The sequence below is a fragment of the Rhinichthys klamathensis genome, unplaced genomic scaffold, assembly GCF_029890125.1.
Source record: "Rhinichthys klamathensis goyatoka isolate OS25496 unplaced genomic scaffold, OSU_Roscu_1.1 h1tg000341l_1, whole genome shotgun sequence".
In the NCBI taxonomy this organism is placed as follows: domain Eukaryota; kingdom Metazoa; phylum Chordata; class Actinopteri; order Cypriniformes; family Leuciscidae; genus Rhinichthys; species Rhinichthys klamathensis.
The window spans coordinates 1,612,234-1,636,108 of record NW_026606855.1 but is presented as its reverse complement, the minus strand read 5'-3'; the positions used below and the strand labels follow the sequence as shown (position 1 = coordinate 1,636,108).

Genomic DNA, 23,875 nt, shown 5'->3' with positions numbered 1-23,875 from the left:
TTTGTGGAAAACTGGGCATATGGATTGATTTGAATATTTATCCTTGATTCAATACAAATCTGTTGTGAAATAAAAGGAAACCATTGAGATCCCAGAGGTGACCCTTCCTTGTGTATTTACAGCAAGGTCAGTTCAGTGACTGACACACACACACACACACACACACAAACACGACATTCCAGCAATAGTATTAAACCAGGAGTGTTTCCATTTCTACAGGAGGTTTGACCTTTAGATACATCATTGCACACAAGAACTAGCAAACCATAATCGATCATTTTTCTTGTATACATATACAAAATATATTTTGCAAAAATGAGCTGCTGTACAAGAATAATGTACATATGTCTCACACACACTAGAAAGACATCAGACGTGACTTTGAGATGAGAGGAAGCTCTTGCGTAATGCTCTCTGGGAAAGCCCCGCCCCTCTTTTTTGACCTGTCTGGTCGAGCGAAATCTACTATGGCGAAGGCTTGGCTCATGAATATTAATTACGTAATGTGACGTTATCCAGTTGGCCTGTCTGATTGGCTAAGACGCAGGTAGGTAATTTTTGGTGTTTCATTATATCAGGGGGGGAAAAGACTACCAGAGAAAGTCTAATATGGGGAGAACTCCCACTCACATTAAACTTCCGGGTTCTGAACTGTTGCAGTTCCACTCTGGGTCCATATGAGGGCGCTCACAGGCGGAGTGCAGAATGAATGGAGGTCTATGGAGCAATACCCCTAAAAATCCACTTTTCTCAGGATATAATTTTTTGTCTAGTAATTCGAATGTTGTATTCGAAAGAAGATGCAAAGAAATTACACATTGCTGGGTGTTAGATTTTTTAGAGTCACTTATTTGCTTTAAAAAGTCTTTTAAAATGTCAATGACGTCATACACATCGTACGACCAGAGACCTGCTACGGCAATCCTTCAGTCACTTTGGTGCTTACTTATGGTGCTTACGCGCATAGACAGACTAGAGAAGCCGCGAAATTTAAAAATACTACTGTTATTGTGTCACGAAATGTAGTTTTAATAGTTTTTCAGTCGACAATGTAGTTGTCGAAAGCTCAAATATGTGGTTTATTTATAAAGATAGCGCTTATTTAAAAATTTGATCTGACGTTTTCGGAGTTGTGATATCCTACCGGGGTCTCAGCGCTCTGCACCCCGCCTGGAACAGCCTTTACTCGGTTAGTGCTTCTGACGTTTGTGGTTAAACATGACATATAATTCGTCTTGTGTATATCTAACGGGCGATCTTTGGTCTCATTAATCTTGTTCCCTGGCAAATCGTTTTGGCTGACGGCAAAGTGAAGTTTCATAACTTTATATTGTGGCTATTTTAACGTTGTATCCTGCTGTGTCTGAATCGTTTACTTTATTTATTGTCTTGTATAACTCTTCTTATACCTTTTAGGCTACTTATACTGTTATAATGTCTCTTACTGATCAATAAAACTGAAAAATAGACAGGGTTGTGTCTTTTTTTTTTATATAGCCTATATTTTATATAGCCTTTTCATTACTATTTTATTTGCTGTACTGTTTGTTTGTTTATTTTATTGACTAAACTATTTACTATTACTTCTCACTTTATCTTATATTTACTATTTGCACTGCACTGTAGTTGTACCATATCGTATTACCATAGATAAAGGATCCATCAGTTATCTTTGTTATTGCTAAAATCGGGTCAATCACAGAAAATGCTTTTTCCACAATAAGAAAACTATCGCAGCAACGCTCCAAAGCGGCCATCAGGGCGTCTATGTATTTATTATGTCTATGCTTTTGCGTTCTGCACTTTCTTTTCTCTCGAGGCATCTACTACACAACTGACACAGGTACCGGTAAATACATGTGGTCCCGCTTCGGATGCCACGATGCCATCAAGCGGTATCTCTGGTCGTAATCAGTCCTTCACTGACCAATCAGCGTCCATTAGCAGAATGCTAGCGTGTTATGGGCAACAACAACTCAACCTGTAAGAAATCGAAAGGACATAAGTACTCGTTCATTCAACTTTCGACCTATAACCCATGTTGGACTTGCAAAACCTACATTCAAATCTAAGATTTCTCAATGACAATCGGGTGAAAAAGACAAATTTAGCCGTTTAGCCCCATAGACTCCCATTCATTTTGCACTCGGACTATTGCCCCCAGTGGAACTCTGGTGGAACTACAACCAAAAAGTCGGTACAATAGGACTTAATAGGGAGTGGCCAGGCTTTCCGTAGACGGGCTTTGAGACTACTCAAAACAAAAAGTAAAATGTGTCACGTGTCAATCATACTTAATAATATTACACGCTCTAATAGCTTTTTTGCTTTTACATTTTTGCGGAACATTACAGTTGTGTTTAAAATATTTATTTAGTAAAGAAACTATTTTAATGAATGTGGAATTTAAAATTAATTGTATAAGACAACATTTTTATTATATCCTACACAGTACACAGACACACACACACACATATATATATATATAGAGAGAGAGAGGGAGAGGGAGAGTAAAATGTCATTAGCAAATTGAAAACAAAAGAATTTGAAAGAATGTAAAATAGTTTTCTTTTATCACTGGCACTGTTCCTAGCTCACTGTTTATTAATATTACTATGTACATATATTGATACATACAAAAAATACACCTTCCATATTAATATTCATGAGACAAGACTTCCCCATAGTGGGGTTTGTAAAGTAGTGGGCGTGGCTTGCAGTGACGCATCACTTCCTTTTTCCGGTTCGGTCTTCCGCCGCTCTCACTCACCGCTCGGTCTCTATGCGCACCGGTAGAGGAGAGGACGGAGGCGCCATTTTGCGACAACTTCTCTAAAGTAAGAGTTTCTCCCTCTTTACAACACATTTGTCTTGTTTGTCACACACATATTAAACCGTCTTCTCACACCTTTCTCAGATACATACTTCGTAACGTGTTAAAAGCTTTAGTTTAGTGTTATTTTCATCACAACGTCTTCCTCAAGAGCGCGGGCCGTTGACCTCTCCATAGAACCACATGATGAGAGGACAAATGATGACTCGTTTAATGGACACATTAGCTGTGTTCACTGCCTAACCAATGTTTGTTCTTTATTCAGGTCCACCATCAGACATGTATCCGACCACACTAACCCAACTGGCCCGGGGGAACCCCTTCAGCGCCCCGTTGTTCACACTGCAGAAAACCGCTGAGCCCGAAACTAACAGTCCCGTACAGAAGCGCAGGCTCGCGGCAGCCGCAGTGGCCGGTAAGACCCTCGGAGAACAAAAACCTCTATTTTTAATGCTTAAAATAATGTTTAAATGGGTGCAAAGGGAGTTGAAGTAAGAGAGGCCGCATAACCCATCACACTTCTCTGTTTATTATTGTATTAATGCTTGAAATGGATCAGAATGGAAAATATCAAACGCCATATGAACGTTGAATAAAAGGTTAGAATACTAGTTAGCACTGTGATGACTAGATCCTGCCCAGCTGTAGTTTAGATTATTAGGAAGTTCCCTTTAAATGCTTTAGTTACTGCATTTGTAGATTGTGTAGTTTAGTGTGACTCAAAGTTGCTGCTTGATGTGTGTTTCTGGCCTTGTTGCGTTCATGGAGGGCAATGAAGGACAAAGATGGAGAACGCGTATCAAAGCTTTCGGAGGACGTTTTTTACATTTCAATGAGTTGTGTAATTGACTAATGTTAAAATAGTATTGAGCCGGTCAGGGGACATGATGATCTTTATTTAAAGCGTCCTATTCTGCACATGACCTGTGTGTGTACCGCTACTGTCAATGAGGGGCGATCTGATTGGCTCCAGCTCTCAGCAAGGCGCGTTCTGATTGGCCTTCAGTCTGAGGGACACGTCCAAGCCCGGTATCGTGTATCGTTCAGTATCTTTCCCATCATTTAATCGTAAATTTGAATACCTTTTTGCATGTGTTATCAGTGCCTCTCCCTCCTAGGCTTGTATAATAATTGTATGTAGATTAAGGTTTAGTAGAAACGCTTTAATTGGTTTGCTTAATCGTTTTATCTGTTTTCCAGAATGACTGAGGTCGACCATTAACTGTAAATAACTTTTTAGTTTGTAGGTTAGCGAGGTCTATTGCTTTAAAAGTAGTGTCAGTTAAAACTGTAACAAGTGTCCAAAATAAATCGATTAATAATTGATTGAAAATGGACTGAACAGAAGTTTCCCTTGTCATAGATCATATATATATTATATATACACAGTAGTTGCTCTTTAGATTTATTTTATTTTTAGGAAGGGGGTCCTCACATAAGGATGATTATATTTGATGGTATGTGGGATATAGGGTGTGTGTTCACACTTGGCGTGTTTGATTAAAATGATCCCTAGTGCGATTACTCTGTTAGTGCGGTTCATTTGAATAAGTGTGAACGCTGCCATCTGAACCCTGAAAAGATGAGTTTCGCTCCGCTTCTAAACCAACTCTTGTGCGGATCGACTGAAATATGAACGCAACACGGACCACAGACATGTAAATGAACCAAAAACAGGACATGTAACAAGATGCGACCCTATAAATTACAGAATGCTCAAGCATAGCTGTTTTTTCTCTTCATAGTCGTGATGTTGCCCATCACAGTTCAGTACAGGATCAGAACCGCGTCTCCTCACAGCAGATCTGTGTTAGTGTGTGTGACGGAGGGATTCCTGATGCTGTTTTGACTTCTTTACACATTTTATAAGCTCTTCACGAGTTCTCAGCTGGTCAAAATACCATCATATGTAGCTACACACACACAACGAGCGCATTTAGCCCAGAACACAGCATTGTTTTGGATGTTCGGTAAGTTTCGTCACATAATAAACGTAATAATAAAAGCAATCAGGTTGTGAACACATCCCTATGCCTTTAGGTTGGGCGTTAAAATGCCAGTGTGATCACTAAGCGGACCAGGACGAAATGTCTTTTTGTTTTTTTAACCGAACCGAACTACAGTGTGAACACACCCTAAAAGATTAAAACCCCCTTGGCATAGGCTAGCTCATGTCACTTGGTGTGATAGCAGGTGAAAGGTAACGCTTTAAAGTCCAGTGTGGCGGTTTTCCACTAACCCCCAAACAAACGTCTCAGACTTTGTGTAGATGAATGTGATTCCGTGTTTCTCCTCAGAGGGAGACAGCTGTGAGTTCGGCTCACAGAAATACCTTGTCCTCTGTGGCTTCGGAGGAATCCTCAGCTGTGGCACCACACACACGGCTGTAGTGCCCCTCGACCTGGTCAAGTGCCGAATGCAGGTCCGTGTGCGTGTGTGTTAGCCGAAGTCGCCCGAGTGTGTCCATATGACCTGACCCCAATGCAACCCTTCATCAGCATGTTAAGTGTCGTGACGCATGAGCATGTGTGTGTGTTGTTCCTGTGTTCCCCCACGTCACAGAGACGGGCAATAGCTGCGAGTTCGGCTCGACGAAATACTACGCCCTCTGCGGGTTTGGGGGCATCTTGAGCTGTGGTATTACACACACGGCCGTCGTGCCCCTCGACTTGGTGAAGTGCCGTCTCCAGGTCTGTACTCGCCTCCATCCCCTTCATCAAATAAATGAGATGGCATCCGTGGCGAAGGGGTCACTAACACTTTTGAAGTGATTTGCCTAACCAGCTAACAAAATCTTATTTCTGATTGAGATTATTTCTGATATCATTCTGTGGAAACAGTTTAGCATATGAAATGAAAGAAAACGCCATATTTTCTTATACTATGCAGAATGTTCAAGCCGGTCTTTTCCATAAAATATATGGAAAACTGAAGATCTTTTAATTTTGGTGGGAAAAAGTTGTAGTACGGTTTTGTAACAAAATTAGAATTATTAAATTGCCATTTCTAAGGAATATATATTTTTTTAAATTGATCTGTGACGCTCTGCCACTGATGTTATCCAAGTAACATTTGGTTTACTTTTTGATTTATTAATATTGTTCCAGCATGTAAATACCATTTTTGAAGTGAACCCATTAACCGTGTTCCTTCATAACCAGCCGGTTCCTGGTGAAGTTCCTGTGTTGGTTTTTTCTGACTCTCATTGCAATAACCGAATGCTGCGTTTAGGTGGATCCTGCTAAATACAAGAGCATCTTCAATGGGTTCTCCGTCACGATCAGAGAGGACGGCATGCGTGGGTTGGCCAAGGGTTGGGCGCCCACCTTCATCGGATACTCCATGCAGGGGCTCTGCAAGTTCGGCTTTTACGAGGTGTTCAAGATCTGGTACGGTGACCTGCTAGGAGAGGTGAGATCAATGATGTGATGCTTGAGAAACATGTTTAAAAAAAACACATATATAGATCATGCTGTCAGTGTTACATCAAAGGCAATATTCCCAGAAACACAATTAACAATGTCATACATGTAAAAAGACCCATGAGAACTAGAGGGAACTTCCTCCAATGAGAAAATATGAATGAATCGATGAATCACTGTAAGATGTTCAGCTTTCTTAAGGGTAAACAAAGCTTTATTGGGGAAGTGGTTTGTTGTGTTGGTGAAAAACACTTTTTTTTATCATCATTTTGGCCTTGGATCAATGAATAAATTAATTTTAAATCTATGAACCATTTAAAAATTAGTAACTTAAGTCAAATTCTGACTATTCATTTGTAATTTAGAGGTAGTGTTTTGGCTTTTAAGGTTAGGCGGTAGCACACTGCATTTAGAAGAAAGGAATGGATAATTTTTTATCCATTCCAATAATTTTTATAGTGTTTTTGTGATTGTTGGAAAACTAAATGTAATCAATTGCACGGCCCAAGTTTGTGTTAATTTGAAATATTTGTTTAGATGGCTAATAAATGTTTTTAATTTATGTATTAAATTACCTTTTAATTAATTAGTATAAATATGAATTTGATCCTATATTCCATGTAGCCATTCTCCACAAAATTAAGCTTGGCAATAACCAAATGAACAATAAACATTTTAGAAGCTAGGGCTGGGTTAAAAATATTGATTTCTCGATTTTAATCAATTCGATTTTAAACCAATTTTAATCAAGAATCTATCCTTGAGTCTATGCTGTTTTCAGCCGATGAATGAACAAAGCTTTGTTTGTGCTTTGTTACTTCTGATATGAAACAGTCCCAGCTTTCAGATTCTGTCAATTTTATTATGAAATTCAAATCAACACCGTTTCAGTGTTAGTCAGCTAGAAAAAATTAACCCTAGAGGAGCATTTTGCATAATAAATGCACTATTGCATATTTATTTTATTCTTATTTAACCTGTTTTTCAATATTTATGTATGTTTGAATTAGTCCCGTCATGTTTTTATGTCAGCCGCCATTTAAATGTTTAAATAAAATAAAAAAATGAGTAGAGACGTAATTGTAATTAAAGTTATGACATTTTTATAAAACCTTCCTTTTGTTTAAATGTAAGTAGCCTATACAAATCAGTTAATTATGTTGGTATCTCTATTTTTCCTTGAATATTCTTCCTGTACTGTACGTGACACACACCACAATTATCCGTTATTGAATTGAATCGTGAGATTTGTGTCAGTAGCCCTGCTGTAAAGTCAGTTAGCCGACGCTCATGTGTTCCTCCTGTCCTCTCACAGGAAAACTCGTACTTGTGGAGAACCTCGCTGTATCTGGCTGCTTCTGCCAGCGCTGAGTTCTTCGCAGATATGGCTCTGGCCCCTATGGAGGCGTGTAAAGTGCGTATCCAGACCCAGCCTGGCTATGCCAACACCCTGAGAGAATGTGCCCCTAAGATGTACGCCGAGGAAGGAATCTGGGCGTGAGTATCCCGCACTTTAAACCCGTTTAAAGCTCAACACGCTCCTTAGATCCACCTCTGGGGAGTTTCTCTGGTCCGGTTCTGCTCTCTCTCACTGGGATCAGCAGGATCGGGCCGGAGGCTCCCAGCAGCTTCACCGCTGTACAGTTGGAGGTGCTTGAGTCATTGGCGTGTGAGATCAGTCTACCTGCTTACCCAGCATCCTCTCTGCCCTGAACCGTCTCAGGAAAACACCAGGGCAGAACCGCTGGAGAGCAGACAAACTATTCAAATAAACCGGCGAGCCCGTTTGTCGGCTCTTCGGAGAGTTAATGAGTGGTTCTGGTTCTGGCAGGTTCTACAAAGGTGTGGTTCCTCTGTGGATGAGGCAGATCCCGTACACCATGATGAAGTTCGCCTGCTTCGAGCGCACCGTCGAGCTGCTCTACAAGTACGTGGTGCCCAAACCCCGCAGCGAATGCTCCAAATCCGAACAGCTGGTCGTCACGTTCACGGCCGGTTACATCGGTAAGGATGATTTCTGTGGATTGGATTGATGTAATGGTGTAACACTTTACAATAAGGTTCCGGCCGTTAACATCAGTTAATGCGTTAACAATGCGTTATTGTTTATTAATCTTTAACGTTAGTTAATAAAAAAAAAGGTCAAGGTTAGGTCATGTTGCTCAGATCTATTAAATAATAGTAACAGATGCAACTTTTGATTTTTAATAATGTATTAGTAAATGTTGAAATATTAGTTCATGTTAGCTAATGTAGATAAGTAATGTTAACAAAGGGAACCGTATTGTAAATTGTTACCATTTAAATATTCTCATATTTGATCATTTTTTCATTTTAAATAAATGATTATTCAAAATGATCATTTATATTAATTATATATTATAATTGGTGTATATGATTAATATTATTAATTTTATATCACTGTTATTTTTATAATTTTAATTGTTAATATTTTCTTAATTTATTATACATTTTATTATTGTAAATTTACTTATTTTATTCTGTTTAATGCTAATTTTGTTATTTTTTATGCTATATTCTCATTATAATTATTGTATTGTATTACCTTAATGTCTATTAATTTATATAGTTTTTTTTCTATTACATATTTCTTTGTAATATTTTATTAAATCCATTTTATTCTAGTTCTTTAATTCTAGTTTTATATTAATTTTCTATTGTATTACCTTAATTTGTATTTCTATTAATATTTTTTTCTATTAAATTACTTTTTAATGTTGTTTTATTAATTTTATATTTAATTCTGCTTTTTTTTTATTGTAGTTATTATCATCATTATTCTAATACCCATATTAATTTCTATATTTCCATTAATTTCTGTATTTTTTTTCTTTGAAGTTATTTCTTCTTAAATGTGCACAATATTCATACAGCTCGGAGATCTGTAAATGGAGACGTGATGCATGTTCCTCTTGTCTCTTGTAGCTGGTGTGTTCTGTGCTATCGTGTCTCACCCTGCTGACTCGGTCGTGTCCGTGTTGAACAAAGAGAAGGGAAGCACAGCCGCTCAAGTGCTCAAGAAGCTGGGACCTAAAGGTGAGACACTTGTTCTCAATTCATTGTGTTTTACAATCTTTCTTTCTTGTACATCCTGGAGTGTGTTTCCCGAACATGACGTAACTCGCTGCTTAACTACTATAGTACAGTGTGTCGTTGAAGAAATCAACTAGCGAGTCACGACTGTTTCCCAAAATCATTGTCGCAAATTGGTCCTTTAACCATGTTGGTTAATGATGTCACGCACGTGCTGGAGTAATAACTTCTTTTAATAAATCTGTTTGAGATTGAATTAATGCTAGATGTTTTGCTATGAATTACACACATGACATCTGAGGAATATTTCTAATTTTTCTGTTATTTTGCTTTATTTCCAGATTCACTCATAGGCTCGTTCTTACACACTAGAGCTCTTTCACACATGCGCAGTCTTTAAAAACAGCGCCTTAAATCTCTTGACAAACTCAAAGACATAAATGACATTTGTATGTATCTTAAATAAAAGATCTAGATTGTACTGAATGTCAGCTTGCTTGTTTTGCTCAAGACAAGGATTTGAGTCCACATGTCATGCGCAAACACAACTTTTCGATGCTGTTTGCGAATGTTCGTTGAAACACCGACTCGTTGAACTATCCTGATAACGACAGAACTTGCGACTGTAGTTGGCTAACGATGCCTTCGGGAAACACACTCCAGATCAACACGCTCCTTAGATCCACCTCTGGGGAGTTTCTCCGGTCCGGTTCTGCTCTCTCCCTCTGGGATCAGCAGGATCGGGCCGGAGGCTCCCAGCAGCTTTACCGCTGTACAGTTGGAGGTGCTTGAGTCATTGGCGTGTGAGATCAGTCTACCTGCTTACCCAGCATCCTCTCTGCCCTGAACCGTCTCAGGAAAACACCAGGGCAGAACCGCTGGAGAGCAGACAAACTATTCAAATCAAACAATTCAGCAATTCCAACAATGCATTACCAAATTGACTTTTTAAAATTCTCATCCACTTGTGTATGTTGTTGTTCAGGTGTGTGGAAGGGTCTGGTGGCCCGTATCATCATGATCGGTACCCTGACGGCCCTGCAGTGGTTCATCTATGACTCTGTGAAGGTCTACTTCCGCCTGCCCCGCCCTCCTCCCCCCGAGATGCCCGAGTCCCTGAAGAAGAAGCTCGGACTCACAGAGTAGACACAGCCAGTGAGATCCAGCGAACACACACCTTCCCCTCCGACAGCTGCACCACACCTCCTGTTTTCTATATTTAAGCCTGTCCTGAGCCCCACTCACCCCTGACATCACAATAAAGGGGAACCGCTCTCCTTCACGGGGCAGTTCCATGTCTAAATAGTCTATATAAAAATGGTTGTGACCTGAATGAATGCCGTCTGGTTTTAACCTCTGACATTTGTTTTGTCAGTAGTACAAATAAAGAGCTACCTGGATATTATACTAAAGAAGTGCTGTCTCTCTTTTTGTTTCATGTTGTCATGTTCAATCAATAAATTTGAGTTCTCACTAGTTTCTCTAAGGATTGTTTTTCAAATTCATTGTCTAATTCTTTGTGGTTGCACATTTAGTGTTTTTGCTGTTAACATTTGAAATCTGCAGGAGTGTAAGACGTCATGGTATTACAGTAACTCAGCACATGCTGCAGTAACTCTACAGTATGGTTTATTTGTTTGTTTATTTTTGCACAAAAAGGGTCGCACACTCTGTAAGAGCTTTTACTGTCTGTGTAAGAGGGGTCAGTAATTTTAGCTGTAGAAAATCAGTCCGTGTTGCAGACTGCTAATTGTTATATTTTAATTTATGATAATAAAAACTAGTTTGTAGTGTGAATGGATTTACTGTTTACTGCATGTTATTTTTATTAAGCATTAACAGAGAATAGCTTACCTCTGTATAAAAATAAGGTGCTGGAGTATTTTAAAAAAATATATATATTTTACTTGATATACACAAATAAGATATCATAGAACATGCTGAAAAAAGTCTTAAATGACCTTTTACTACAGTATTTCACATGTTTTTGAAAGCTTTTTTCCTCTGTTGATATATGGAAACTGACACACGAGGGTAATTATACTATTGCTATAGTAATAATTTATAGATAATGTAAGTTATTATTGTAGGTAATGCTAAGATCAGAAACACTATTAGGAATGTGCTGCTTTATCTAGGCCTGCAAGATTTTTGTGCATAGAAAAAGTGGTATAGAATAAGTGTATTCTTTAATTTGTTTGTAAAATGACCTCTGTTGACTTCTAACCAACCAAGGCCAAATTTAACCGATAATTAAAATAAAATGCTTACCAATATGATACCTACAGTATATATGGTTGACGATATAGTTTTTTTTAAATCATGCTCTTACACTGTAAGCATATCCTAAATGTTTTTATTATGGTTTTATTGTCATATGACAAAATTATGGAAGTTTTTTCCCACCACCAATAAATAAAAAAATATAAAAGGGAATTGTAACTCAAAGTCAAAAAAAGTATTTTTTTTGTGGGAAACAAGCTTCCATACTAAATCGATTATGCATTAAAAATTATGCACAAATCATATGTTCATGCTGCAGTTATGGCTTAGCCTACATTAGAAACCAATTTTATGTAGGCTATTGATTTTTTAAATATTTTTTTTATGTGTCATATAGTTTGAACCCGACAAAACAGGTGCTATTTTAACGGCCAAATCATACCGATAACAGCAGGCTAATTTAAATACAATATTGGCCGATGTCGATCATCCGATGTACTTTTGATGTATCAGTGCTTGGATTCAAACTTTGTTGATTATCGGCAATAAGATCGGCACAATCTAGCTAGCTAGCCTACTACATGCTAAATATTTTATTACGGTATAGTTAGGCTGTATGACAATCATGCACATTTTGCTTGCTGGTATGTCAAGAGTATTTATTAAGTAATTTGTTGAGGTAGTTTAAAGATCTCTAACGTTAGCCTATCTGCTGTCTGACCCCTCGTGTCACTCATAAGTAGCCTAAGGCTAATCAGAAAGTGACAGGTGTCAATCAGTCGCATGAACTCCGCTAATTCACAGCTTTACCTGTGCGCCTGACAATACACACACACACACACACACACACACACACACACACCAGTTTAAACTCAGGACCAGTGTCGTGTGATTTCTCTGTGGTTTTAATCTCTCACCGTGTGTTTCAGCGGCTGTACAGCAGATGGCAGCGGATTACAGTAACTCCATTAGCCTGGCACAGGACTGGCACTAAAGCACTGACTGCAGAGGACAGAGCCTCATATTAATATACCACACAATAACATGCTGGTGTCATGGTGGTATCTCTACCTGGGCGCGCAAAGCCTCTACACACATGGTAAGACTGACTTGTGCTTGTGTTTTAACAAGAGTGGATGCTGAACATGTAGTCTTCTTAAATGACCTTGATTGGAAACGAGAGGAGGGTTACGTGAGGATCAGAGTTTGTTTGAGTGTATATCGGACAGGACGTGTGTGTTTGTCCTCATGATACATCACTGGAGGAGTGTCCTGTAAGTGACCTTGATCTATACAGACAGCAGCAGATATTATAAGCAGGTTCTTCATTACAGCAGATTTCTTGTGATGCCTGTGTGATTTACTGAAGAGCATCTGTGTACCGGTGAGATCTTAATGTGCCACATGCTGCTTTATTTCTATATCATCTGTGTGTTCTGATTGTTTGATTAGGAGATGAGGTTCTCCATTTGCTGCTCTGTTGACTGAGTTTTGGGAATTGTTGCTTGGTGAGGTTTTTAATCATCAACATGGTTAGAGGTTGTTCGGGCAAAACCTAATCTGGGACTAATTTAACCAACATGTTCTCTTGAGACTTACTTGCTTCACCTCAAATTAACCTTGTATTTTCCTTTCGAATTCTTTAAATTATTCCTGTAAATTTGAAGCTATAGCTCTTTCTGTTTTTTTTTTTTTTTTTGGTAATTGTTTTCCCCAGAATGATAATGTATATGTAAACGAGTATAAGCATGTTATTAGAATCAACAAGGTATTTTTAACAATTAATTAAAATCTATTTTTAATTAGCCTACAATTTTTTCCAATTGTGTCGTTTTTATTAGTAAAAAAAAAAAAGTTTCTGTTACATGTTGTGAGAAATATTGAGATCTTTTGATTCAGACTTTGGTGTCTTCGCAAATTGAGATATTGTAGAGATCTCTAGATGAGATGCTGAGATACAGGAAAAAGTCTCCAGTTGCTCTCTTTTTCATATCATTGCCATTTTAAGAGAAATAATTCAGATATTACACGTGTGTGTGTGTGTCTACTTAACTATGTTTTGGGGACACATTTGTGCCCAGAAGTGACCAAAACCTCTCTTTATGGACGTACTCCTTTGTAAATCAGGTTTTTTAACCATGTAAAACTGCAGAAAGTTGTGTGTGATGGGTAGGGTTAGGGGTACGGACGGTTAGGGGAGAGAATATACAGTTTGTACAGTATAAAAATCATTATGTCTATGGAATGTCCTCATTTAGAGAGCAGTGTGAGTGTGTGTTTGCCGTGATTTGACGATTGTCCTCCTCTGCAGTGTTGAAGATGGCATCAGTTCTGCAGAAGCTCATCACTCCTCTGTTCAGCGGGCCGGTCGAACCGCCCAGGAATAAAGTGACGGTGGTCGGCGTGGGACAGGTTGGCATGGCCTGTGCCGTCAGCATTCTCCTGCGGGTGAGACTGTGAACGTTATGAAGTCATTGATCGTGACAGGCTGTTCTCGCCAACAGAATTCGGACTTTGTGACAAATTCCTTGTTTGTTTTTTGATTGTACAAGAGGGTATGGACATTTTGCTCATGCTGAGGATGTCAGTAGGTCAGTGTGTCACAATATCAATCATTTTTCAATAGATTTGGGTCATGTTTGTCTGAGCTTGACTTTGATCCCTTGGTCCAATTAGAAAAAAAGTGAAGAACCACGGCCTGCACAAACATAGATGAGCAATTCTGAGTCTAACAGGTCAACAAATAACTAGATTAGGACAAAAATAAGTTGTGTTTGAAGAACCTGTATTGGCCAATGATTTGACATTCACTATATAAAATACACAGAAAAACATGTTTTCAGTTTAATTATTTTATTTAATTTTTTACATTTTTGTTAGTCTCAATGTCAATAATGTATAGGTGTAACTGTCTCTAAAACATTATTATATCTATTTTTAAAATTATTATTTCTTTAATATGTTATTTATTTTCTTCTCTATTTTCATATTTCTATTACTAGAAGTAGTATAATTATTATTATTTGTACTGTTATTATTTCTATCTATCATCACGTGTCTAAAAAAATAATTTTATTTTAAAATAAAGTACATACTTGTGTGTAGTATGAGTATATGTCATTTGTGAGTTATTTGTTGTGTGTGTGTGTGTGTGCAGGAGCTGGCGGACGAGCTGGCGCTGGTGGACGTGGTCGAGGACAAACTCAAGGGGGAGATGATGGACTTACAGCATGGAAGTCTCTTCTTAAAGACGCCGAAGATCGTCTCAGGCAAAGGTAGCGCTCTTCTTCTGTCAATGTTACTCACTCATGCAAAAGTCGCCACTATGATGCTGGTGGTTGCCAGGGTGTTGCTAAGCAGTTGCTAATATGTTTTGTATTATTATGTTACGATATGGTTGCTTGGGAATTTTGAGTGGTTTGTTTTAAAAAGAGCTAATAAAGCTCCCTTGTGAAATGTTTTGTCCTTCAGATTACTCTGTGACGGCCAACTCTCGTGTGGTGGTGGTGACGGCAGGCGTTCGACAGCAGGAGGGCGAGAGCAGACTCAATCTGGTGCAGAGGAACGTCAACATCTTCAAACACATCATCCCTCAGATCGTCAGATACAGTCCCAACTGCATCCTCATCGTGGTGTCCAACCCAGGTACACACACACACTCACCCAGCTTTGTTTTTGTGATATATGAGGACATTCCATAGGCGTAATGACTTTTATACTGGACAAACTGTATATTCTATCCCCCTACACTGCCCCTATCCCTAAACCTACCCATCACAGGAGACATGCTGCATTTTTACATAAAAAAAAAACCATTGTTTTTTATGTTTTTTAAGCTATTTGAAATATGAGGACACATGCAATGTCCTCATATATCACGTGTAAGTTGTAATACCAGTGTAATATGCATGTCATTATACACATTTGTGTCCTCATATATCACAAAAACAAACACACTGTCACACACTCAAACTCACAGTGTCACAGACTCACTCTCTCGGTCACACACACTCACTCTCTGGTCACACACACTCACTCTCTCGGTCACACACTCACTCTCTCGGTCACACACTCACTCTCTCGACACACACTCACTCTCTTGTCACACACACATTCTCTGGTCACACACACACATTCTCTGGTCACACACACTCACTCTCTGGTCACACACACTCACTCTCTGGTCACACACACTCACTCTCTGGTCACACACACTCACTCTCTGGTCACACACACTCACTCTCTGGTCACACACACTCACTCTCTCGGTCACACACTTACTCTCTCGGTCACACACACACTCACTCTCTCGGTCACACACTCACTCTCTCGGTCACACACTCACTCTCTTGACACACACTCACTCTCTCGGTCACACACTCACTCTCTCGGTCACACACACACTCACTCTCTTGGTCACACACTCACTCTCTTGACACACACTCACTCTCTCGGTCACACACTCACTCTCTCGGTCACGCACTCACTCTCTTGACACACACTCACTCTCTCGGTCACACACTCACTCTCTTGACACACACTCACTCTCTCGGTCACACACTCACTCTCTCGGTCACACACTCACTCTCTTGACACACACTCACTCTCTTGGTCACACACTCATTCTCTGGTCACACACACATTCTCTGGTCACACACACATTCTCTGGTCACACACACACATTCTCTGGTCACACACACTCACTCTCTCGGTCACCCACTCACTCTCTTGACACACACTCACTCTCTTGGTCACACACTCATTCTCTGGTCACACACACTCACTCTCTGGTCACACACACTCACTCTCTGGTCACACACACTCACTCTCTCTCGACACACACACTCACTCTCTCGACACACACACTCACTCTCTCGACACACACACTCACTCTCTGGTCACACACACTGACTCTCTCGGTCACACACTCACTCTCTGGTCACACACACTCACTCTCTGGTCACACACACTCACTCTCTCGGTCACACACACTCACTCTCTTGGTCACACACACTCACTCTCTTGGTCACACACACTCACTCTCTTGGTCACACACACTCACTCTCTTGGTCACACACTCACTCTCTTGGTTACACACACTCACTCTCTCGGTCACACACTCACTCTCTCGGTCACACACTCACTCTCTCGGTCACACACTCACTCTCTCTGGTCACACACTCACTCTCTTGACACACACTCACTCTCTGGTCACACACACTCACTCTCTCGGTCACACACTCACTCTCTTGGTCACACACTCACTCTCTGGTCACACACACTCACTCTCTCTGGTCACACACTCACTCTCTGGTCACACACTCACTCTCTTGACACACACTCACTCTCTGGCCACACACTCACTCACTCTCTGGCCACACACTCACACACTCTCTGGCCACACACTCACTCACTCTCTGGTCACACACACTCACTCTCTGGTCACACACACTCACTCTCTGGTCACACACACTCACTCTCTGGTCACACACACTCACTCTCTCGGTCACACACTCACTCTCTCGGTCACACACTCACTCTCTTGACACACACTCACTCTCTTGGTCACACACTCACTCTCTGGCCACACACTCACTCACTCTCTGGCCACACACACTCACTCACTCTCTGGTCACACACACTCACTCTCTGGTCACACACACTCATTCTCTGGTCACACACTCACTCTCTCGGTCACACACTCACTCTCTCGGTCACACACTCACTCTCTCGGTCACACACTCACTCTCTCGGTCACACACTCACTCTCTCGGTCACACACTCACTCTCTCGGTCACACACTCACTCTCTTGGTCACACACAATCACTCTCTCTGGTCACACACACTCACTCTCTCTGGCCACACACTCACTCACTCTCTGGTCACACACTCACTCTCTGGTCACACACTCACTCTCTGGTCACACACTCACTCACTCTCTGGCCACACACACTCACTCACTCTCTGGCCACACACTCACTCACTCTCTGGCCACACACTCACTCACTCTCTGGCCACACACTCACTCACTCTCTGGCCACACACTCACTCTCTGGTCACACACTCACTCTCTCTGGCCACACACTCACTCACTCTCTGGTCACACACTCACTCACTCTCTCGTCACACACACTCACTCACTCTCTGGCCACACACTCACTCACTCTCTGGTCACACACTCACTCTCTGGTCACACACACTCACTCACTCTCTGGCCACACACTCACTCACTCTCTGGCCACACACTCACTCACTCTCTCGTCACACACACTCTCTGGTCACACACTCACTCTCTGGTCACACACTCACTCTCTCGGTCACACACTCACTCTCTCGGTCACACACTCACTCTCTTGGTCACACACTCACTCTCTTGGTCACACACTCACTCTCTAGTCACACACACTCACTCTCTCTGGTCACACACACTCATTCTCTCTGGCCACACACTCACTCACTCTCTGGTCACACACTCACTCTCTGGTCACACACTCACTCACTCTCTGGTCACACACACTCACTGCACACACTCACTCACTCTCTCGTCACACACACTCACTCTCTGGTCACACACACTCACTCTCTGGTCACACACACTCACTCTCTGGTCACACACACTCACTCTCTCGTCACACACACTCACTCTCTCGTCACACACACTCACTCTCTCGGTCACACACACTCACTCTCTTGGTCACACACTCACTCACTCTCTCTGGTCACACACACTCACTCTCTGGTCACACACACTCACTCTCTCGGTCACACACTCACTCTCTTGGTCACACACCACACTTTTTTTGCGTTTATAACACAGTTTTTCTGCTACAGTGGATGTTTTGACGTACGTGACCTGGAAGCTGAGCGGCCTCCCGAAGCACCGCGTCATCGGCAGCGGGACAAACCTGGACTCGGCTCGCTTCCGGTTCCTGATGGCCGAGAGGCTGGGCATCCATCCCAGCAGCTTCAGCGGGTGGATACTGGGAGAACACGGAGACTCCAGCGGTGAGACCATACAGACCTGTGTGTGTGTGTGTGTGCGTAAGAATATATTAGTAAAGATATTTATATTACTATTATATAAAATAAATGTATACAGTATTTGTATGCGTATTTTTGTATTTAATTATATAAAATATAAATTAAATTATAAATAAATTATAATAATTAATAATAAAAATAATACATTATAAAATATAAATGATAAAATATTGAATTATAATTTGCATTAATTATAAAAATATATATAAATTATGTAATTAATAATTAATAAAATATATTAGGTTCATGTATAATAAAAATATTAAAACAATTATAATTAATATGCATTATTAGCATACATACTAATAAATAATAAAATAGTCTAATAAAATTAATAATTATTAATATTTATTATTCAAAATTGAAATAATATGAATAATAATGAATTATATGTGTAATAATATAATTATATAAATTGTAAAATTTTAAGTTTTTATAAAATACATTCTATTTATTACCAATAAACATAAAATAAAATAAAACCATAAATATTGCCATTAAATTCTGAACATTTAATATCATTCAAGAACTCATGGTGTCTGTGTGTTTGCTTTGCAGTTCCTGTGTGGAGCGGCACTAATGTGGCAGGAGTCAGTCTGCAGAAACTCAATCCTGACATCGGCAAAGACACGGACAGAGAGAACTGGAAAGATACGCACAAGAAGGTCGTGGACAGGTACGTCAATGAGTTCGTCTTTTAGCTATCAGTCCTAATTAATGAATTAGTATGCGAAAGGAACAATAAACATCCAAAAGTATGCAACACTGTCATCACGTGACTTCACTACATCGCAGGATTGATTCAGTGTTGTGTCTCGTTATCTCACAAATAAATATACTTTATAATTCATTTTGTTTAAAAACAAAATGCATTCAGACAGAAATGAGTATGCACTACTTTTTATTCAGTGCCTATGAGGTGATCCGGCTGAAAGGTTACACTAACTGGGCCATCGGCTTGAGCGTGGCCGACCTGAGCGAGAGTCTGATGAAGAACCTGAACCGAGTCCATCCCGTTTCCACCATGGTGAAGGTCAGGACAGTGTTACGGAACATATAACACACACACACTAATGTTCAACAGTTCAGGGTCTGTTAGAGTTTTTTTTTTAAAGTGTGTCAGAAAAGACACATTCAATTGATCAAAAGTGACAGTAAAGACATTTATAAAGTTATATTAGACAATTATAATGCTTGTGATAATATGATTGCTTGTAAGTAGCGGAGACCGGGGCTATTTATCACACATTAATCCAGTAAATGTTTCTCAGTGTAAAGACACAACCCCTAAAGTCTTGACCACAAAAAAAGCTATTAAAAATTTCCACCATTTTCCCCCAAAACAATGTATTTATTAAACAAGTTCATGCTATAGTGGGGCATGTTGTCATACTGACATCAATGAAATACTTCACCCAAAAACGTTTAAATCTGTCAGTAATTACTCTCCCTCATGTCGTTCCAAACCCGTAAGACTTTCGTTCATCTTCGGAACACAAATAAAGATCTTTTTGATGAAATCTGAGAGGTTTCTGTTCCTCCATTGACCGCTACGCACTTTTGCACTACCACTTTTACACTTCAAAAAGTAGATCGTAAAACTAATCCATATAAATTTAGTGCTTTAGTCCAAATTTTCTGAAGAGACACGACTCAAAAGTCTTACGGGTTTGGAACGACATGAGGGTGAGTAATTTTTTGGGTGAAATAACCCTTTCACTAGTTCGCCTGCTCATTCAGCCGTGCGCTTAAATGGTAAACTAACTTGGCTTGCTGTCCTTGGAGGAGGCTCGAACCCGAGGCTCGGCTTGAGCTCCGAGTTAAACCCCCTGTGGTGGAATTGCGCTTAAGAGGATTGAGATCATTTACTGGAGGAGGAGTGCTTATATAGTACGCTCGTAATGATGATTGACCGGACTGAATAGCCCCTTTCACACAGAGATTCCGGAAAATACACGGATAAAGTGACCCGGGATTTGACCCGGGTTCGTTTGATTTGGCTTCATTCACACTGCCAGTGATTTGCCGGAATCAGAGAGCGCGTTCACACACAACCCGTGTATGTTCCGGAAAGACGCGTGACGTTGGATGTGACGGGTCTCTACTTCAGTCCAGTTTGCAGACATTTTTTCGTTCTTTCTTGCATCGATGACGAACACAAACTTTCTTCTAGAGTAACTGAGTCGCACGATAACTACGTCATTGCAAAGGCTCGTGAATCATCACTACGACACACCCCTTATACGGCGTTGGTTCTGGCTTTTGTTCACACAGCGCGCGTTCCGGGTCTGAACACGGCAATGTTACTAGGTCCCCAACCCGGCATCGATCCCGGCATCAATCCCGGGTCGTGTTTGCGTTCACACAGAAGGCACTCTGGCAATTTGCCGGGTTCAAAGCGCTGTGTGAAAGGGGCTAATGTTTTGAACTTCATTTAAAGGATTAGTTCACCTCAAAATGAACCTTTCCTGATAATTTACTCACCCCAATGCCATCCAAGATGTTCATGTCTTTCTTTCTTCAGTGGAAAAGAAATTCAGTTTTTTGAGGAAAACATTTCAGGATTTTTCTCCACTCAATGGACTTCAACGGCAACCAAATTGTTGAAGTCCAAATCAATGCAGTTTCAATGAAGAGCTTCAAACGGCTCTGCACGACCCCAGCTGAGGAACAGGGTCTTATCTAGCGAAACAATTTTCTTAAAAAAATTTAAATGTATATACTTTTTAACCACAATTGTTCGTCTTGTATCTGCGACGCGCCAGGCATTACGTAATCACGTTGGAAAGGTCACGCTGGACGTAGGCGGAAGTGCCGCCCCATTGTTTTAAACATCCAGGATACGCAGACGAAAGGACCATTTTAAACAATAAACTGACACAAAGACATAAATATGTCATTCAACATACAATAAAATTTGAACGATCCTACTTCTCCACGCTTGTAAACAATGGGGCGGCACTTCCGCCTACGTCCAGCGTGACCTTTCCAACGTGATTACGTAATGCCTGGCGCGTCGCAGACCAGCACAAGATGAACAATTGTGGTTAAAGTATATACATTTTTATTTTTTTAAGAAAATGAGCGATGGTTTCTCTAGATAAGAACCTATTCCAATCCTCAGCTGGGGTCGTGCAGAGCCGTTTGAAGCTCTTCATAGAAACTGCATTGATTTGGACTTCAACAATTTGGCTACCGTTGAAGTCCATTGTGTGGAGAAAAATCCTGAAATGTTTTCCTCAAAAAACTGAATTTCTTTTCCACTGAAGAAAGAAATACATGAACATCTTGGATGGCATTGGGGTGAGTAAATCATTTTGAGGTGAACTAATCCTTAAAGGAGAACTCCGGCGCAAAATGAACCTCGGGTGTAATAACACATTGGTACAGACTAAATCGTTCCCTGAGATTTGTTTTCATGATAATCGAATGTAAAGAGTTTTATCTCTAAAAACAGTTTAGCTTATAACGCTAGTATATTGGGCATCGAGTAAGCAAAAAGAGATCGCTAGTTAATACCATTAACAAGGCTCAAATTAGCCCCACACTAACACGGCAGCATAATGAGGGTCCTTACATGCAAACCGAAGCATTGAGAACTTTGTAAGTGTATAGACAGTTTAATAAGAAGATACTTTACACAGACAGTACAGCTAGCGCATACAGACAGGAGCCATCTTGGAAAACAGCCTCGATCAATCGAACCACGAAGGTGAGCGAACAGTACGTGTAGATATTGAAGATAAGATAAATTATATTTATTTTTTTTATTTTCTCTGTTGCGTTCAGTGCTTCTCTTATGCGCTCAGTGCTTTCTTCCGGAAACAACGGACCATATGAGATTCCAAGTCACAGTTCAGCTCACGTATCACCGTGTTCGTGGTTTGACTGATCGAGAATGTTTTCCAAGATGGCTCCTGTCTGTATGCGCTAACTGTACTGTCTGTGTAAACTATCTTCTTATTAAACTGTCTATACACTTACAAAGTTCTCAATGCTTCGGTTTGCATGTAAGGACACTCATTATGCTGCCGTGTTAGTGTGGGGCTAATTTGAGCCTTGTTAATGGTATTAACTAGCGATCTCTTTTTGCTTACTCGATGCCCAATATACTAGCGTTATAAGCTAAACTGTTTTTAGAGATAAAACTCTTTACATTCGATTATCATGAAAACAAATCTCAGGGAACGATTTAGTCTGCACCAATGTGTTATTACACCCGAGGTTCATTTTGCACCGGAGTTCTCCTTTAAATATCCTACAGTAAATCAGTGATGAAAGCCATTTCCAGGCCTGAATGCAGATGTTTGTTGCAGGGCATGTACGGGATCGGTGACGAGGTCTACCTGAGCCTGCCGTGTGTGTTGAACAGCGCTGGAGTGGGCAGTGTGGTCAACATGACTCTGACCAGCGACGAGGTCTCGCAGCTGAAGAAGAGCGCAGACATGCTGTGGCACATCCAGAAAGACCTGAAGGACCTGTAACGCTCGCTAACTCACGACCAAGAGCTTTTATTCACAGCATCCGATGTTTGATCGCTGCTTCAAGACACCCGTGAGCGGTTCACTAGAGGTGTTGCATACGATTTTTAAAAAATATCCTAGTATTAAGTAATGCACTTCCTGGACAAAAATAAGTCTCCGTTTGGATTTAAATATGCAAATGCGTAAGAGTCTTTGAATGGATCATTATTGCAGTGATTAGCATGTTATAATATGTTTAGCAACAGTTCTTCTAACCCTAACGGATGGAGTGTGTAGCTTTTCATGTAGGAAGACACATCATGGCCTTATTCCAGCATGACAATGTCAAGATTCCTCAGGCTCAGATTGTGAAGGAATGGTTGTGAGGAAACATGAATAATCATTTCCACACATGAATCGTCTCCTCTGAGTCCAGATCTTCCATTCACTGAAAGGCTTTGAGATGTGCTGGAGGAGACTTTACACAGCGCTGGACTCTTACATTGACAAAACCAAAAACTGATGCACCTCTTGATGGAAAAAACATCACAACATTTAAAGTCTACTTTAGAAAAACTGTTGCCAAACATATAACATGCTAGAAACATAATAATCACTGCAATAATTATCCAATCATACACTCTTATGCATTTGCCTGTTTAAATCCAAACAGAGACTTTTTTTTTTTTTTGTCCGGACAGTTTATAAATTGTACTATCAAATGATTTAGGGGTCTGAATCTGCATACTTAAAATAATCAGAAACACATGATTCTCTGTAAAACTGATCTTGGTGTCTGAAAGCTTATGGTGAAATATAGCAAATATTATACGCTACA

At 40.3% G+C, this 23,875-nt stretch overlaps 2 protein-coding genes and 2 non-coding genes across 6 annotated transcripts; all 4 read left to right on the top strand.

Annotated features, from left to right (window-relative positions):
* Window positions 1-2,710: 2,710 nt before the first annotated feature.
* slc25a3b (solute carrier family 25 member 3b) lies at window positions 2,711-10,714 on the top strand. Of its 2 annotated transcripts, none has more exons than XM_056272529.1 (8): window positions 2,711-2,837; window positions 3,099-3,248; window positions 5,396-5,523; window positions 6,065-6,244; window positions 7,571-7,752; window positions 8,087-8,259; window positions 9,202-9,312; window positions 10,295-10,714. In XM_056272529.1, the coding sequence occupies exons 2-8, from the start codon at window positions 3,113-3,115 to the stop codon at window positions 10,453-10,455; spliced, it is 1,071 nt and encodes a 356-aa protein (XP_056128504.1). In that variant the 5' UTR covers window positions 2,711-2,837; window positions 3,099-3,112; the 3' UTR covers window positions 10,456-10,714. The 2 variants fall into 2 exon arrangements, with proteins under 2 accessions (XP_056128504.1, XP_056128505.1); XM_056272530.1 differs by lacking the exon at window positions 5,396-5,523 and adding an exon at window positions 5,131-5,255.
* Window positions 7,788-8,015, top strand: LOC130106515 (small nucleolar RNA SNORA53). The gene has a single exon (XR_008809723.1). It is a non-coding gene; the product is annotated as a small nucleolar RNA SNORA53 (small nucleolar RNA).
* LOC130106517 (small nucleolar RNA SNORA53) lies at window positions 9,976-10,203 on the top strand. The gene has a single exon (XR_008809725.1). It is a non-coding gene; the product is annotated as a small nucleolar RNA SNORA53 (small nucleolar RNA).
* Window positions 10,715-12,544: 1,830 nt separating the features above from the next.
* Window positions 12,545-23,070, top strand: ldhbb (lactate dehydrogenase Bb). Of its 2 annotated transcripts, none has more exons than XM_056272532.1 (8): window positions 12,545-12,631; window positions 13,844-13,980; window positions 14,690-14,807; window positions 15,004-15,177; window positions 18,365-18,538; window positions 19,133-19,250; window positions 19,484-19,607; window positions 22,891-23,070. In XM_056272532.1, the coding sequence occupies exons 1-8, from the start codon at window positions 12,577-12,579 to the stop codon at window positions 23,056-23,058; spliced, it is 1,068 nt and encodes a 355-aa protein (XP_056128507.1). In that variant the 5' UTR covers window positions 12,545-12,576; the 3' UTR covers window positions 23,059-23,070. The 2 variants fall into 2 exon arrangements, with proteins under 2 accessions (XP_056128507.1, XP_056128508.1); XM_056272533.1 differs by lacking the exon at window positions 12,545-12,631 and adding an exon at window positions 12,847-12,916.
* The last annotated feature ends 805 nt before the right edge of the window (window positions 23,071-23,875 follow it).

Coding starts and splice junctions, on each gene's coding strand:
- ldhbb (XM_056272532.1), top strand. CDS start 12,577: ATGCTGGTGTCATGGTGGTATCTCTACCTGGGCGCGCAAAGCCTCTAC. Junction 14,808..15,003: donor GAAGATCGTCTCAGGCAAAG/GTAGCGCTCTTC, acceptor TTTGTCCTTCAG/ATTACTCTGTGACGGCCAAC. Junction 18,539..19,132: donor AGAACACGGAGACTCCAGCG/GTGAGACCATAC, acceptor TTTGCTTTGCAG/TTCCTGTGTGGAGCGGCACT.
- slc25a3b (XM_056272529.1), top strand. CDS start 3,113: ATGTATCCGACCACACTAACCCAACTGGCCCGGGGGAACCCCTTCAGC. Junction 6,245..7,570: donor ACGGTGACCTGCTAGGAGAG/GTGAGATCAATG, acceptor GTCCTCTCACAG/GAAAACTCGTACTTGTGGAG. Junction 9,313..10,294: donor CAAGAAGCTGGGACCTAAAG/GTGAGACACTTG, acceptor GTTGTTGTTCAG/GTGTGTGGAAGGGTCTGGTG.